General features: G+C 45.6%; 1 protein-coding gene across 2 annotated transcripts in view; it reads right to left on the reverse strand.

The window, feature by feature from the left end:
* Positions 1 to 18,572, reverse strand: part of ttbk2a (tau tubulin kinase 2a) — a 306,526-nt gene that overhangs the window by 204,712 nt on the left and 83,242 nt on the right. For both annotated transcript variants that reach the window (XM_043698390.2, XM_043698389.2), the window contains exon 3: positions 8,874 to 9,021. In XM_043698390.2, coding sequence (XP_043554325.2) covers positions 8,874 to 9,021 — 148 coding nt within the window. The remainder of the gene's footprint in view (positions 1 to 8,873; positions 9,022 to 18,572) is intronic.

The raw sequence follows: 18,572 nt of genomic DNA on the forward strand, positions 1-18,572 counted from the left end.
GCCTCCTTCCCCTCTCAGCACCCCCCAACAGCCCTCGCAGACTCCTCCTTCCCCACTCGCCCCCCCCAACAGCCCCCTTCCCCTCTCAGCACCCCCCAAAGCCCTCGCAGCCTCCTTCCCCTCTCAGCACCCCCCAACAGCCCTCGCAGACTCCTCGTTCCCCATTCGCGCCCCCCCAACAGCCCCCTTCCCCTCTCACCCCCCCCAAAGCCCTCACAGCCTCCATCCCCTCTCAGCACCCTCAAAGCCCTCGCAGTCTCCCTCCTCTCTCAACCACCCAAAGAGCCCTCTCAGCCCCATTTCCCTCTCAGCAACAACCATTAGCCATCGCAGACTCCTTCCCCTCTCACCCCCCAACAGCCCTCGCAGCCTCATGCCCCTCTCATTATCCCCAACAGCCCTCGCAGCCTCCTTCCCCTCTCAGCAACCCCCCAACAGCCCTCTCAGCCTCCTTCCCCTCTCACCCCCCAACAGCCCTCGCAGCCTCCTTCCCCCCCCCTCACCACTCCCCTCAACAGCCCTTGCAGCCTCACTCCCCACAACCCTTACTGCTTCACACTTCCCACAACACACCAACTCTTGCCTCCTTCTGTGTCCTCACAACCCTTGTACTTGTTGCAGCCATTCCTCTCTCCCGGTCCTCCCCTCTCCAGCTCTCCATCTCTGCCCACTTTTTGCAGCTCCTTCTGTTCTTCCATCCACACTTTGTAGTCTTCTTCCACCTAAATTGCCTTGCAACCACCTCCCCAGCTTCCCTTTCAGCCACTCAATCCCTTCTCTCCAGACCTGGCAGTCAGAACTCCTGGGCTCCAGAAAAAGCCATGAAGCTCACATGCACCAAAGGCAGCCCCCTCCTAACCTCAGCAAGTGGCATATACAGCGTCTGGAATAAATGTTTACAGTTCAAGGTGCTTCAGGTCAGCCTGCGAGATGGAGGCTGGCAGCAGAGACTGAAAGGTTACCTGAACTCTTTGTTCCAGCAGGCTACCACACTCCTTTGGATAGGGTCTACTGATTTGGTCAGTAGTCAGGACAGGCAGGCGTGACTGCAACTGAGGCAGATAAGAATACCCAGCATGTAGAATGAAAAGGTTCTGCCTTTGCTTTAACAGGTTTAAGGTTCTTGCAGCCTGTATGAACAAAAGCACGGGCTGCAAAGTGAGTGAGCAAACTCAAGTATGTTGCTACAGGAAGCCATTTAAGCTTAAGGAATTAAAAGAAATGTAGCAGTATAAATGACAACATAGTTCAAAGGACCAATCGGTGTCTCTGCAGCCAAGACCCAGAATCCAGACAGTACAGCTGCCTGCAAACTGACAAGCTTCAGAAAACCTGCTCAAGGTTGGAGGGTGAGGATCCAATAGTCGCAGGTTTCAAAGACACAAGCAGACTAGAAAAGGGGTACTGCTGAAGGGCATGAGCAGCTACGGGTTACATTAGAAAAGGAGAACCTAAAGGGTAATTTCAGAGCTAGTGCAATTCCAGATATGATGGCTGTATGCCCCATAAACTCTTAGATCATGCCAAGCAACAGTAGTTCACTACAAGCAAGATACTGACCGTACCCAACCAATGCATATTTTTGAACACTGCAAACAACAATGTCCAATATTAAATATTGCAGTTGCAAAACACTTGCTGGATAATCCAGAGCTTACAAAGACTCACACAAGTTGAAACTTTATTGCTGGAACAGCACAGCAGGTCAGGCAGCATCCAGGGAACAGGAGATTCGACGTTTCGGGCACAGGCCCTTCTTCAGGAATGAGCAGAGAGTGTTCAGCAGGAGAAGATAAAAGGTAGGGAGGAGGGACTTGGAGGAGGGGCGTTGGAAATGTGATAGGTGGAAAGAGGTCAAGGTGAGGGTGATAGGTCGGAGTAGGATGGAGGCGGAGAGGTCAAGAAGAAGACTGCAGGTCAGGAAGGCGGTGCCGGGCTGGAGGGATTCGGCTGAGACAAGGTGGGGGGAGGGGGGATGAAGAAACTGGTGAAGTCCAAGTTCATCCCCTGTGGTTGGAGAGTTCCCAGTCGGAAGATAAGACGCTCCTCCTCCGACCGTCGCGTTGTTGTGGTTTGGCGGTGGATGAGTCCAATGACCTGCATATCCTCGGTGGAGTGGGAGGGGGAGTTGAAATGCTGTGCTACAGGGTGGTTGGGTTGGTTCGTCCGGGTGGCCCAGAGGTGCTCTCTGAATCGCTCCGCAAGTAGGCGGCCTGTCTCCCCAATATAGAGGAGGCCACACCGGCTGCAGCAGATGCAGTAGATGATGTGGGTGGAGGTGCAGGTGAATCTGTGGCGGATATGGAAGTTTCCTTTGGGGCCTTGGAGAGAAGTGAGGGGGGAGGTGTGGGCGCAAGTGTTGCACCTCCTGCGGTTGCAAGGGAAGGTGCCGGGAGTGGAGGTTGGGTCGGTGGGGGGTGTGGATCTGACAAGGGAGTCGCGGAGGGAGTGGTCTCTACGGAAAGCTGATAGGGGAGGGGAGGGAAATATATCCTTGGTGCTGGGGTCTGTTTGGAGGTGGCGGAAGTGACGGTGGATGATGCGCTGTACATGGAGATTGGTGGGGTGGTAGGTGAGGACCAGTGGGGTTCTGTCCTGGTGGCGGTTGGAGGGGCGGGGCTCAAGGGCGGAGGAGCGGGAAGTGGAGGAGATGCGGTGGAGGGCACCGTCGACCACGTCGGGGGGGAAATTGCGGTCCTTGAAGAAGGAGGCCATCTGTGTTGTACGTATTTTGAACTGGTCCTCCTGGGCGCAGATGCGGCGGAGACAAAGGAATTGGGAGAATGGGATGGCGTTTTTACAGGGGGCAGGATGGGAGGAGGTGTAGTCCAGGTAGCTGTGGGAGTCGGTTGGTTTGTAGTAGATGTCCGTGTTGATTCGGTCGCCTGAGATAGAAACAGAAAGGTCTAGGAAGGGGAGGGAGGAGTCCGAGACTGTCCAGGTGAATTTGAGGTCGGGGTGGAAGGTGTTAGTGTAGTGGATGAACTGTTCAACCTCCTCGTGGGAGCACGAGGTAGCGCCGATACAGTCATCAATGTAGCGAAGGAAATGTAGTGGATGAACTGTTCAACCTCCTCGTGGGAGCACGAGGTAGGTAGTGAATGAACTGTTCAACCTCCTCGTGGGAGCACGAGGTAGTAGTGGATGAACTGTTCAACCTCCTCGTGGGAGCACGAGGTAGGTAGTGGATGAACTGTTCAACCTCCTCGTGGGAGCACGAGTCTCTACAAAGACTCACACAACCAATTTAGAATTATCGATTGGGCTCGTGGATGACTTGGTCTACTGAAAGCTACATATATTAGTATACAAGGTTCCGATTCTTGCAAACAGATTAAAAAAAAGTACACCCTTATGCTTCTTTCAAATCAACAAAATAGGTTTCAGCCATTTGCAGGTGCCTTTCTGAGGACAATACTCTGACTAGAATGAGAGACAATTTGCCCGGTTTAAAATATAAACAAAAGCTGGCAATTACCTGTCAATCATCAAAACTTGTGCATTCTCTGTGCCAATGGTTCTACTGAACATAGCCCATATGTCAACCAATCAGTACATGCCTCTTTCACAATATTAATGTTGGCTTTCCCCTTGAATTGATATTCCTGCAAATTGCCATGAGTACAAGATAAAAAGCCTCCATTAACTATTTTTAGCAATACTCAATTGTGATACGATTAAGTGTGCTGATGAGACAAAGATAGATAGGAAAGGAAGTAGTGATGACAAAGGATATAAAGATATAGACAGACAAGTGAAAATAGATTTTTAAATATTTCCAGATGATAATGTGAACTTGACCACTTTAAACAAGAAGAAAGGAAAAGCAGCATATTATTCAAACTGGAGAAAAATTATAGAAGATGGAGGTACTGAGAGATCTGAATGTCCCAGTGCATTAATCAGAAGCTTTATTCAGTTATAGCAAAGGATCATGATGGAAAAAGGAATGCAGTCATGTACTGCAAAAGGAATGGAAGTGCTATGCTACAGTTACCTAATTAAAAATCACATATCACCAGGTTATAGTCCAACAGGTTTATTTGGAAGTACAAGCTACCTGACAAAGGAGCAATGCTCCGATTGCTTGTACTTCCAAATAAATCTGTTGGACTATAACCTGGAGTTGTAAGATTTTTAACTTTGTCCACTCCAGTCCAACACCGGCATCTCCACATCACAGTTCACAAAGCGTTGATGAAACCATATCTGTGGTACTGTGTATAGATTTGGGGCTCCATATATACGAAATAACATTAAATGATCCTCAACTGCCTTAGCAGCAGTCCAGAGGAGGTTCATTTGACTGATACTAGAGAAAAGTGGGTTATCTTATCAGGAAGTGTTGCACAAGCTAGGTCTAAATCCACTGGCACGTAAAAGAATAAGAAGTGACTTTTCTGAAACATGAGGTTGTAAGGGCACTTGACAAGGTGGATGCTGAATAAGTGTCCCTGTTTTGGGACAGAACTCAAGGCCACACTAAAGGGGTCTTCCATTTAAGATGATGAGAAGGGGAATTCTTTTCTGAGAGTCGAATGTAGTGTAAGAAATGGGGAAGTGTGCTGTTTTTGCAGAAATAGAAAAGCAAGAGAGTGTTTGTGCAGAAAAGGGGTACATGGAAAAATATCAGCTAGGCAAGCATTGGGAAATGTATTCATCTTTAATGAATAATTGTGGATAATTAAATACTAACTTTAATGTAGAATTATTAAAGCAAATAATTCTTTTAAATAATAGTCTCAGCAAAATAGCTGAGACAGCTGAAACGCATAAACCAAGCAAGAAAAAATACTTTGTTAAAACGTACGTTCAAGAATGGAATTTACCTATGAACAATGGAAGATGTTACAAGCAAAGTAAAAGAACATCAAGATACAAGTTTAGCCTTATGTCAGCACTCACAGAGGGAAAGGTTGCCAACTTGGAGAAAAGGGGGCAATAAGGGCAGAGCGCAGCTGGGTAGTGGTAGAATACAATAAGAAAGATTGGGTAATGTAAGAGTTCGGGAGAGGTGACCTCACGCAGCTCAAAAGTATAACTGTGTACTAGTTTGAATGTTCATTGCTCAATTGCTTCTGCATTTGATGTCCTTTCTTGCAAGATCGTAGAATAAATTGTTTTGTTTCCAGTTTTGGTGGTCTCGTCTAAATTTTAATACATTTATTTCTAACAGTAGTAACTTTCTTTTCCAAAGATCAGTAGGTGCAAAGCTCCTGAAAATTTTTGTAAGGCAGAAGTAGCTCAATCCGACAGCAAAAACAGAATGAAAGACTACCAGAGATAGGCACGAAAGTGGAGTTGAGATTAAAACAACTTAAAACAACCGTAACCATCTTCTGTTGTGCCAGTTATAATTCCAACCAGCAGAGAGCTTTTGCCATGATTCTCATGGACTCCAGTGGTGCTTGGGCTCTTTGATGCCACACTCTGTTAAATGCAGCCTTGATGACTTCACAAACAGGTAGGATTCAGACATTCTAGCTGGGGAGGAGGAATGTGAAATGGTGGATAATGTAAACATAGTGGCAGAGTTTAGCACCTTTGGAAGTGATTAAGTCATCCGAATGAAATGTAACCCACACTTAAAAAAGGCAGGAATGGAAGAGGCTCTGCCCATGAGAAGGTCTAACTATAGGTGTGATACCTGAGCATTGCTAACATTGTAGATATTTTTAAATCATCCTATTTAGGGGACACTTGAACCAGGATCTTCTGACCCAGAAGTAGAAACACCACCATAACACCTTCAAGCCACACTATACCATTGCTTAAGAAGGGGGGCAAGAATAGGCTGAATAATTACAGGCCAGTTAGCTTAACGTCAGTGATGGACTAAACAATATACAAAATTCTTTGAGAGAACAAAGGAAGATCATGTCTGACTGACTTGGTTGAAATCTGGGAGACAAATTGATTAGGTAGAGGGCTAGATGTAGTCGACATGGATTTTAGCAAGGCTTTTGACAATGTCGCAAATGGGAGACTGTTCAGAAAAAGCATGAGTTCATGGGATCAAAGGACAAGTTGGATTTAAGATTGCTTTCTGCCACTGAGTGGAAAATGTGTTTTGGTGACTGGAAGGCTGTTTTCAAAAGATTCCAGAGTTTGGAGGTGCACAGGGCTCAGTATCAGATCTCTTGCTATTTATTTACATATCAATTAGTTAGATTGCAATTCAAGAGAGATCATTACAAAGTTTGCAAATGGTACAAAATTTGGTCATCCCATGAATAAAGTTGTACACTGCAGGATGATGTTAATGGACTGGTCAGATGGGTAAAAGGTGAGAAATTGATTTCAACTTGAAGTATCAGAGTGTTTGCTTGGGGAATGCAAACAAGTCAAGGGTACACAGATTAAATAGTAGAACTTTGGAAAACAGAGTGACGCTGGAGTGCACAGATCTCTGAAGAGCGCAGAGAGGTGGGTAAATTGATTAGGAAAACATACTGAGTACTACCCTTTATAATCAGGACTTCAACTAATAAAGTGCAAGAAGGATATGCTGGAACTATATAAAATATTAGTCAGGCCACAACTAGACTACTAAATACAGGGAAGCTGCAGAGTACTGGTAATGCCTTTGGACTAGTAATCCAGAACTCCAGGTGAGTGTTCAAATCGCACCATGGCAGATGCTGAAACTTGAATTCAATAATATTCAAAGATCACAAGTACAACAGATACATGGGAACACCATCACCTGCAAGATTCCCTTGAAGCCACTCACCATCCTTACTTGGAAATATACCACTGTTCCTTCACTGATGCTGGGAATTCCCTCCCTAAGGGAATTTTGGGTCAACCCACAGCAAGTGCACTGCAGTTCAAGGCAGCAGCTCACCATCATCTTCTCAAAGTCAGTTAAGGATGAGCAATAAATGTGATACCCCATCCGACAGTGAAAAAATGACTGATAGAAAGTTGGTCTAATAGCAATATGCAAAAACAATCTCGTTCGTGGATGCAATTTAGGAAGGAAATCTGCCAGTCTTACATGTGATTTGAGATCCACAGCAATTTAGTTGACTCTTCACAATTAAGTGACTACACCTCCTCCCACCCCGCCCCCTGTAAAAACGCCATCCCATTCTCCCAATTCCTTCGTCTCCGCCGCATCTGCTCCCAGGAGGACCAGTTCAAAATACGCACAACACAGACGGCCTCCTTCTTCAAGGACCGCAATTTCCCCCCCGACGTGATCGACGATGCCCTCCACCGCATCTCCTCCACTTCCCGCTCCTCCGCCCTTGAGCCCCGCCCCTCCAACCGCCACCAGGACAGAACCTCACTGGTCCTCACCTACCACCCCACCAATCTCCATGTACAGCGCATCATCCGCCGTCACTTCCGCCACCTCCAAACGGACCCCACCACCAAGGATATATTTCCCTCCCCTCCTCTATCAGCTTTCCGTAGAGACCACTCCCTCCGCGACTCCCTTGTCAGATCCATACCCCCCACCAACCCAACCTCCACTCCCGGCACCTTCCCTTGCAACCGCAGGAGGTGCAACACTTGCGCCCACACCTCCCCCCTCACTTCTCTCCAAGGCCCCAAAGGAAACTTCCATATCCGCCACAGATTCACCTGCACCTCCACCCACATTATCTACTGCATCCGCTGCAGCCGGTGTGGCCTCCTCTATATTGGCGAGACAGGCTGCCTACTTGCGGAGCGATTCAGAGAGCACCTCTGGGCCACCCGGACGAACCAACCCAATCACCCTGTAGCACAGCATTTCAACTCCCCCTCCCACTCCACCGAGGATATGCAGGTCATTGGACTCATCCACCGCCAAACCACAACAACGCGACGGTCGGAGGAGGAGCGTCTTATCTTCCGACTGGGAACCCTCCAACCACAGGGGATGAACTTGGACTTCACCAGTTTCTTCATCCCCCCTCCCCCCCACCTTGTCTCAGCCGAATCCCTCCAGCCTGGCACCGCCTTCCTGACCTGCAGTCTTCTTCTTGACCTCTCCGCCTCCACCCTACTCCGACCTATCACCTTCACCTTGACCTCTTTCCACCTATCACATTTCCAACGCCCCTCCTCCAAGTCCCTCCTCCCTACCTTTTATCTTCTCCTGCTGAACACTCTCTGCTCATTCCTGAAGAAGGGCATGTGCCCGAAACGTCGAATCTTCTGTTCCCTAGATGCTGCCTGACCTGCTGTGCTGTTCCAGCAATAAAGTTTCAGCTTTGATCTCCAGCGTCTGCAGACCTCACTTTCTCCACAATTAAGTGACACCCACATCGCAATCAATTTAAAAAAAATAAAATGTCCTGGTCAAAACATGTCAAGGAGGACATTATGCACCAAAGCAGTACACCTGAGACTTGCCAGAAATGGGGAATTTTAGCTGAGGAGAGATGGGACAAGCTAGGATTATTTTCTTTGGACCAGAAGAAGCTGAAGAGCAATTTAATTGTGGTGTATAAAAATACAAGGATACAATGGAAAGATAGGACCCATTTCTATGAGCAGAGATGTCAAGATCCAGTGGGCAAATATGTAAACTAATTGGCAGAAGGATTTGAGGGGAGTTGAGCAATTATCTGCCCACTAACAATATGGAGATCTGGAACTCTCTGCCTGAAAAGGGTAGTAGAGGAAGAAACCGTATTCATATATCACAAATACTGGGATATGAACTGCAAGCACCATAACCTGTTGGACTACAGATCAAGAGCAGAGAGGTAGAAGTAGGGTGGATAGCTCTTCAATCTGTATAGTCACACTGGGCCGAATGTTCTCTAGTGTAAAGTTTTGAAATGTTTCCCTAATAACCAATCATTCAGAAATACAATGACCAACTATTGCAAGAGAGAAACAAACTTATGAACATGTAAAACTTAGGAACTTACCTTGTAGTTTCTTCAAAACAGCAACTTCCATTTTGAGAACCTGCTTAGGTTGTTGGGCTGACTCCACTTTAAGAGCAACATTTTCCTGGGTCAGAAAGTCTATAGCTTCATAGATTTCTCCAAAGCCCCCACCTCCAATCTTTTTCAACTGTAAGACAAAAGAAAAAATATTAATTACTATAAATATTCATACAAAGCATAAAATAAGTTGGACATCTATTGCTGAACACAATTATAAAATCCACTGGTCATCAATTGCAAAGTCATTAAACAGTTACAACTTGTCGACATTAAACAGTGAAAGAACAGCACTGATATTATTTAAGTCAGAATGAAGCTCCCCTCCAAGCTACACATCAATGTGGGGCAGCACGGTGACTCATTGATCAACACTGCTGCCTCACAGTACCAGGGACCAATGTTCAATTCCACCCTCAAGCAACTGTCTGTGTGGAGTTCCCACATTCTCCCCATGTCTGCGTGGGTTTCCTCCGGGTGCTCTGGTCTCCTCGCACAGTCCAAGAATGTGCAGGTTAGGTAGATTGACTGTGTTAAATTCTGCATAGTGTCCAAGGATGTGTAGGTTAGGTGGATTAGCCATGGGAAATACAAGGTTACAAGGATAGGGTAAGGTGGTGAGCTCTTCAGAGAGTAGGTGTGGACTTGTTGGGCTGAATGGCCTGTTTCCACAGTTTGCGACTTCTATGAAAAGTGGTTCCCATGTATCTTTTGCCTCGGTCCTTTCAGACAGTGGAGGTCATGGGTTTAAAACCTTGGTAAGTTGCTGCAGCGGATATTGTAGATTGTATATACTGCAACTGTGCATTGGTGAAGAGACTGCATGGTCCAATCAAACAGGCTGCTTTGTTCCAGATGAGTGCTATAGGAACGTCACACTGAATGTGACCAAAATAAAGTAAAACTTTCCCTTCTTCAAGTTCTCTGCAGCCATGGAGACACAGTTAACCAAGCCATTCTCCTCAAAAGCATGGCAAATGTTGTCAAGCTAAGTGGAGGTGGCCTCATTAGGTTTCATTCTTGTCTGATCACAGCAAAAGAATCACTCACCAATGGCTTCTCATCCTGATCCTGAATACTAACATCTGGTCAAATAGCATCCCTTTTAAAACTTTCACCCATTTGCAAATGTCTCCAAGGACTAGTCTTTCCCTATCTGAGTAACATCAGCATAACATCAGAGAAACCTATGCTTTCTTAATTCTAGACTTGTGAATTCTTAATTTTAAATTGCTTCACCACTGAGTGCCATCCCTTTAGCTGCCTGCACCTTAAGCTCAGTAATTTCCCTTCTGCCATTCCACCTCACTTTTCAAGTTTAAGGTACTTCTTGAAACTCACCTCTATGACTAAGCTTTTGGTCATTTGAACTAATATCTGCTCATTTGTTCAGTGTTGTATTTTGTTTACACCCAAGTTGCCACCCAAGTTGATTGGATTGTTAAGAAGGCGTATGGTACATTGGCTTTCAGTAGCAGGGTGATTGAGTTCAACAGTCATGAGGTTATGCTGCAGCTCTATAAAGCCCTAGTTAGACCACACTTGGAATATTGTGTTCCATTCTAATTGCCTCATTATAGGATGGATGTGGAATATTTAAAGAGGGTGCGAAGGAGATTTACCAGGATGTTCCCTGGACTGGAGGGCATGTCTTATGAAGAAAGGTTGAGGGAACTAGGGCTTTTCTCATTGGAGCTAAGAAGGGTGAGAAGTGACTTGATAGAGATTTACACGCTGATGAGAGGCATAGATAGAGTGAATAGTCAGAGACTTTTTCCAGGACAGAAACGGCTATCACAAGGGGGCATAATATTAAGGTGATTGGAAGACGGTTTAGGGGAGATATCAGAGGTAGGTAGTGCATGGAATGCACTACCAGCAGTGGTTAGTAGAGTCAGATGCGTTAGGGAAATTTAAGCGTAACTCTTGGATAGGCACATGGATAATAGTACATTGAAAGGTATGATTAGATTAGATTCCCTACAGTATGGAAACAGGCCCTTCGGCCCAACAAGTCCACACTGACCCTCCGAAGAGTAACCCACCACAACCCTATAACTACCCCTGCCTAATGCACCTAACACTACGGACAATTTAATATGGCCAATTCATCTAACGTGCACATCTTTTGGATTGTGGGGGGAAACTGGAGCACCCGGAGGAAACCCATGCAGACATGGGGAGAATGTGCAAACTCCACACAGACAGCTGCCAGAGGCTGGAATCGAACCTGGGTCCCTGGTGCTGTGAGGCAGCAGTGCTAACCACCGTGCCACCGTGCCGCCCCTGGTTAGTATGTAGGTTAGTTTGATCTCAGGATAGGATAAAAGGTTGGCACAACATTAAGGGCCGAAGGGCCTGTACTATGCTGTACTGTTCTATGTTCTTTTAACTCAGGCTACTGAGTCCTAGAGTCATACAGTCATAGAGATGTACAGCATGGAAACAAACCCTTCGGTCCCACCTGTCCACGCCAACCAGATATCCCAACCCAAACTAGGCCCTCCTGCCAGCACCCGGCCCATATCACTCCAAACCCTTCCTATTCATATACCCATCCAAAGGCCTCTCACATGTTGCAATTGTACCAGCCTCCAACACTTCCTCTGGCAGCTCATTCCATACACCTACCACCCTCTGCGTGAAAAAGTTGCCCCGTAGGTCTCTTTTATATCTTTCCCCTCTCACCCTAAACCTATGCCCTCTAGTTCTGAACTCCCCGATCTCAAGGAAAAGACTTTGCCTATTTATCCTATCAATGCCCCTCATAACCTCTATAAGGTCACACCTCAGCCTCCGACGCTCCAGGGAAAACAGCCCCAGCCTGTTCAGCCTCTCCCTATAGCTCAAATCCTCCAACCCTGGCAACATCCTTGTAAATCTTTTTTGAACGCTCTCAATTTTCACAACATCTTTCAGATAGGAAGGAGACCAGAATTGCACGCAATATTCCAACAGTGGCCTAACCAATGTCCTGTGCAGCCACAACATGACCTCCCAACTCCTGTACTCAATACTCTGACCAATAAAGGAAAGCATACCAAACACCTTCTTCACTATCCTATCTACCTGTGACTCCACTTTCAAGGAGCTATGAACCTGCACTCCAAGGTCTCTGTTCAGCAACACTCCCTAGGAGCTTACCATTAAGTGTTTTGGAACTTTGAGTCCTGGCAACATCCTTGTAAATTTCTTCTGCACTCTTTCCAATTTAATAATATCTTTCCTATAACAAGGTGACCAAAACTGAACACAATACTCCAAATGCAGCCTCACCAATGTCCTGTACAACTGCAACATAACTTCCCAACTTCTCTACTCAATGCCCTGACTGATGAAAGTCAGTGTATCAAAAGCCTTCTTCACAGCCCAGTGTACTTGTGACTCTATTTTCAGAGAAGTGTGAACCTGAACTCCAAGATCCCTCTGTTCCACTACACTGCTTAAGGCCTTACCGTTCACCATGAAACTCCTACCTTCATTTGACTTTCCAAAATGCCAGACCTCACATTTATCTATATTAAACTCCATCTGTTGGAACAAGGCAAATGGAAAAGTCCCTGAGGCCATATTCATCCTAGCCAGTGACTTCGATCAGGCCAGCCTCACAGGTTCTACCAGAATTCTATTGCACGTCCCACCAGGGGACCAAATGTCCTTGACCATTGCTACACAACCATACCGCATCCGCACTTCAGAAAATCAGATCCCAATGCTCTGTTCCTCCTCACGTTACAACTTTTGAGTGTAATCTGGGAAGACCCAGCACAGAAGGTCGTACAATGCTGGTTTGAGACAGCGGAAGAACTTGTAGGACTGCTAGGCATCAGTGGACGAGTCCATATTCAAGAACTCAGCACCCAACCTAGGCAAGTACATCATCCCTGTTGTGCTTTCATTAGCAAGTGCATAGAGGACAATGTGCCAAAGAAGTCAATGTGTCTGCTCCCCAGCTGAAAACCACATAGGAACCAGGAAATCCATTGCCTGCTGAAGACCAGGAGTGCAGTGTTCAAGTCGGATGACCCAGACCTTTACAGGAAATCCAGATACAACTTCTGCAAGGCCATTAGAGATGCCAAGAGGCAATACCAGACCAAGCTGGAGACCCAAACTAATCACACGGACATCTGCCGACTGTGGCAAGGTTTACACGACATAATGGGACACAAAATGAAGCAGAACAGAATAGCAGACAAAAACACATCCCTTCCCCATGCACTCATTGCTTTTTATGCTCAATTTGAGCAGAATGCCAGCGAAAGAATGTCACCTGCCCACAGCCCCGGATGTACCTAATCTCTCAGTCACTGCTGCAGATGTCAGATCAGCCTTCTCGAGTCTGAACCCAAGGAAAGCAACTGGTCCAGATGGAGTCCCTGGCCATGCACTGAGATCCTGTGTGGACCAGCTGGTGAGACTATTTGCTAACATCTTTAACTTCCCCTTGCTACAATCTGAAGTGCAAGAAGACCTCCATCATCCCAGTTATCAGAGTCATAGAGATCTATAACACAGAAAAAGACCCTTCAATCCCTCGAATCTATATCCCATTTTCCAGTAATTGGGCCATTGCCTCATATGCCTTGGCATTGCAAGTGCTCATCTAAATACGACTAACATGTTATGAGGGTTTCTGCCTTTACCACCCTTTACAGGCAGAAAGTTCCAGATTCATAGAACATAGAACAGTACAGCACAGAACAGGCCCTTCAGCCCACGATGTTGTGCCGACCATTGATCCTCATGTAAGGTAAACCTAATGTACAAACTCTCAAATTTCTGTGACCATATGCATGTCCAGCAGTCTCTTAAATATCCCCAATGACCTCGCTTCCACAACTGCTGCTGGCAACGCATTCCATGCTCTCACAACTCTCTGTGTAAAGAACCCACCTCTGACATCTCCTCTATACTTTCCACCAAACAGCTTAAAACTATGACCACTTGTGTTAACAATTTCTGCCCTGGGAAAAAGTTGCTGACTATCAACTCTATCTATGCCTCTCATTATCTTGTACACCTCAATTAGGTCCCCTCTCTTCTTTCTTTTTTCCAATGAAAAACGTCCGAGCTCAGTCAACCTCTCTTCATAAGATAAGCCCTCCATTACAGGCAGCATCCTGGTAAACTTCCTCTGAACCCTCTCCAAAGCATCCACATCTTTCTTATAATAGGGCGACCAGAACTAGACACAGTATTCCAAGTGCGGTCTAACCAAAGTTTTATAGAGCTGCAACAAGATCTCATGCCTCTTAAACTCAATCCCCCTGTTAATGAAAGCCAAAACACCATATGCTTTCTTAACAAACCTGTCCACCTGGGTGGCCATTTTAAGGGATCTATGTACCTGCACCCCAAGATCCCACTGTTCCTCGCTGATCCTGCCAAGAATCTTGTCTTTAATCCTGTACTCAACTTTCAAATTCAACCTTCCAAAATGCATCACCTCGCATTTATCCAGGTTAAACTCCATCTGCCATCTCTCAGCCCACCTCTGCATCCTGTCAATGTCACGCTGCAGCCTACAACAGTCCTCTATACTGTCAACGACACCTCCAACCTTTGTGTCATCTGCAAACTTGCTAACCCATCCTTCAATCTCCTCATCCAAGTCATTAATAACAATTACAAAGAGTAGAGGCCCAAGAACAGAGCCCTGTGGAACACCACTCACCACTGACTTCCAAGCAGAATATTTTCTTTCCACTACCATTCGCTTCTTCTGTCGACCAGCCAATTCTGTATCCAGACAGCTATGTTCTCCTGAATCCCATTCCTCCTGACCTTCTGAACGAGCCTACCATGGGGAACCTTATCCTTATTGGAGCCTTATTGAAGTCCATATACACAACATCCACCACTCGACCCTCATCAACTTGTCTAGTAACATCCTCAAAGAACTCAATAAGATTTGTGAGGCATGACCTGCCCCTCACAAAGCTGTGCTGACTGCCTTTAATCATGCCATGCTCTTCCAGATGGTCATAAATCCTATCCCTCAGAATCCTTTCTAACACCTTGCACACGACAGACGTGAGACTGACTGGTCTGTAATTGCCAGGGATTTCCCTATTTCCTTTCTTGGAGAGGAATTACATTTGCCGCCCTCCAGCCCTCCTTCCTGCCCGCTTCTGAGTGAAAAAGTTGTCTTCACATCTCCTCAAAACCTTCTGCCTGTCACCTTGAATCTATGCCCTCTGGTCAGTGATCCCTTCACCAAAGAGAAATGTTCCTTCCTTTCTTTCCTGTCTATGCCCCTCATGATTTTATACATCTCAATCATGTATCCCCTCTGCTCAAAGGAAAACAATTCCAATCTCTCTTCATACCTAAAATTCTCCAGTCCAGGCAACATCCAGGTAAATCTCTTCTTCACTCTCCCCACTGCAATTACATCCCTCCTGTAACGTGGATTCCAGAACTCCACACAAAACTCTAATTGTGGCCAACCAACCTTTTATACAGTTTCACCTCCCTGCTCTCCTAAACTCTATGACTTGGCTAATAAAGGCAAGATTCCTCCTTAATCATTTCATTTACCTGATCTGATGCCTTATGGGACCGGTGTATGTGCACACTAATATTCCTCTGATCCTCGGTGCTTCCTAGATTCTACCATTCATCATGTTTTTCTTTGCTTTGTTTGTCCTACTCAAATGCATCAACTTACACCTATCCAGAGTGAATTCCACTGATCAGCCCACCTGACTAGCCTGTCTATACCTTTGTAATCTAAGGCTATCCTCACTATTTAGCACCTCATCAATTTTTGTAACAGCTGTGATCAACCCTTCTATATTCAAGTCTAAATTATTTAGATATATCACAAACAGCAATGCTGCAACAGTGATCCCTACAAAACCCCAGTGGACACAGGCTTTTAATCACAAACACACCTCTTAACCATTACCCTCTGCTTTTTCTTCATTCACTCATAGGCCATGGGTGTCAGTGGCTGGCCAGCATTTCTTGCCCTTTTCTTAAAAAAAGGTGCTGAGCTGCATTCTTGAACTGCTGCAGTTCACACGCTGCAAATTAACCCACAATGTCCTTAGGGAGAGACTTCCAGGATTGTGATCCGGCGATATGTTTTGAAGTCAGGATGATGAATAACTTGGAGGGAACTTGCAAGTGGTGATGTTCCCACGTTAGGCTTGCCCTTCTAGATTAAAGTGGTCTTGAGATTGGAAGGTACAGTACTTTCTAAGAATCTTGGGTGAATTTCTGCAGAGTATCCTGTCACTCAACAACTGTGAATCTAATTCGCCAAATGTCCTTGGATTGCATGGGCTCTCAGTCTCAAATCCTTATGCCCCCTGGTTCTGAACTCCCCAACCTAAGGAAAGGACTTTTGCTATTCACCTTATCTCTGCCCTTCATGAGTTTATAAACCTCCATAGGCGAAACGTAATATGCTCCGGTGAAAAAAATCCCAACTTATCCAGGAGAAAGTTAGGACTGTAGATGCTGGAGATCTGAGTCAAGTGTGTGGTGCTGGAAAAGCACAGCCAGTCAGGCAGCATCCAAGGAGCAAGAGAATCAATGTTTCAGGCATAAGCCCTTCATTAGAAATGCACTCAATAACGCAAACCCTCCAAAGTTAAAAATCTCACAACACTAGGTTATAGACCAACAGGTTGATTTGGAAACACCAGCTTTCAGAGCGATGTTCCTTCATCAGGTGGGTGCGGACACTTGATGAAGTCCACAACCACCTGAAGGAGCAGCGCTCCGAAAGCTAGTGCTTCCAAATCAACCTGTTGGACTATGACCTGCTGTTGTGTGATTGTTAACTTTGTACACCCTAGTCCAACACTGGCCTCTCCAAATCATCAAATCCTCCAGGTTAGGCAACATCCTGGTAAATATTTTTTAATCTTCTCTAATTTAATAACATCCATCCTATACCAGGGCAACACAGTATTCCAAAAGTGGCCTCACCAATGTCCTGTACAACCTCAACATGAAGTACCAACTCCTAATAATAGCATTAGGTTAGAGAAGTTGGGATTGTTCTCTTTGAAGAAAGAAGATTTGATCGATTGTATAATATTATAACAGATCAGATTTAGATAAGGCAAACATGAGCCATGTGTACTTGGAATTGTGGCTAGATGAGGATTCCCGGAAGTATGCCACAATTATTACCCATAATGGTTTATACCAACACATGAGACTGCCATTTGGGATATCATTAGCATGTGAGATTTTTTAGCAAACAATGGACAGCATTTTATAAGGTCACCATTAATTAGACAATGTGCTATAACAGGGAAGACCAATAAGTAGCACTGAGAGAACTTGGACAGAGTGCTTAGACGTTTCTTCCAGGCAGGCATAAGCCACAGAGGGAAAATTGTGTGTTTCAGACACCCCAGGTGACTCATTTGGGCTACAGAGTCAACAAAACCAGGTTACACCCATTGGAAGATAGAGAGGATGATCAAAAGTACCCTGGCTTCCATATCAGGAGCTTAGGTCTTTCCTTGGATTGGTGAATTATTATGGAAAGTACATATGTAACAAATTCATAAACTTCCATTCTGGCACCTTTGCATCAACTCTTTAAAAAAAGGGACACCCTGGGAAATGGTTGCGTAACCAAGCCATAGCTTTCAGAGAAGTGAAGAAATGGCCACTATACTCTAAAGTGTTGGCACAATGATCCGAAGAGATATCTTGTACTAACATTCGATGCCTCCCATATGGTATATCATCGGGACAGTATTATCTCATAGGAAGTCCAATGGAGAAGAATGCCCAAAAATGTATGCATCCAGGACTTTGGTAATGCACCTAGATAGAAAAGGAAGGTTTGGTGGTCACATTTGGAGTCACGAGGTTCCACCAATAGCTTTGCTGATGTAAATTTGTAATAACAGACCCCTGCTTGGTCTACTTAAAGACGACAAGGCAGTGTCACCCTTAGGTTCAGACCAAATTCAGTGGTGAGCTCTAATATTAAGTGAGTTAATACAAATTGGACCACCATCCAGGAGGCCGAGTAGCCGATGTATGCATTGAGCCACCTCCCATTGGCAGACAAACCACTGGTGGTACTGCCACTGGAAGAGTCTGTAATGGCACCAGGAACTCCAATGCCAGGCACAAGGCTCTGCTAAGCAAGAGAGATAATTTACTCCAGGAGACGAAGTTTGGTGTAGGAACCATGGGAATTGCCCTGCATGGTTAAGAAGCATGGTTGACACAAGGTCAGGTTTAATGACATATAAATTTTGGGTAGGTGTGATGTTCCTGACAAGCACATGGATTATACGAAAGCTGCAAAATCATAAGCAGTGCAGGAGTGAAGTGTGCCCGGCTCCTCGACAGCCTTTCTGACTATTTTGAAAGCCATGGGCTCTCCCGCTCTGCCAAGTATTGAAGAATCCTCAGAATCAAAGATGAACATGGCAGATGTCACCTCCTCGATGTCTCTGCCTACTGAAGAGAATGACTTTCTTCCAAGACACTGCAGGACACAAGAGATGAGCTACTATGCATTACACGGCATCCGTATCGTGGGCAAATTTGGAGGAACCTGGCCCAGTGTTAAAACACCCCAGGAGGTGCTACAAAACAAAGAGAACCAACCTATCACCTCAATCAGAGGGGAAGGGATGCAACAATTGTAGTAAGGTCAGCTGTGCACCTCACACAAAAGGAATTCCCTGATTG

The sequence above is a fragment of the Chiloscyllium plagiosum genome, unplaced genomic scaffold (assembly GCF_037043375.1).
Source record: "Chiloscyllium plagiosum isolate Xiang-an unplaced genomic scaffold, Cpla_swu_hap1 HiC_scaffold_8, whole genome shotgun sequence".
Classification (NCBI taxonomy): domain Eukaryota; kingdom Metazoa; phylum Chordata; class Chondrichthyes; order Orectolobiformes; family Hemiscylliidae; genus Chiloscyllium; species Chiloscyllium plagiosum.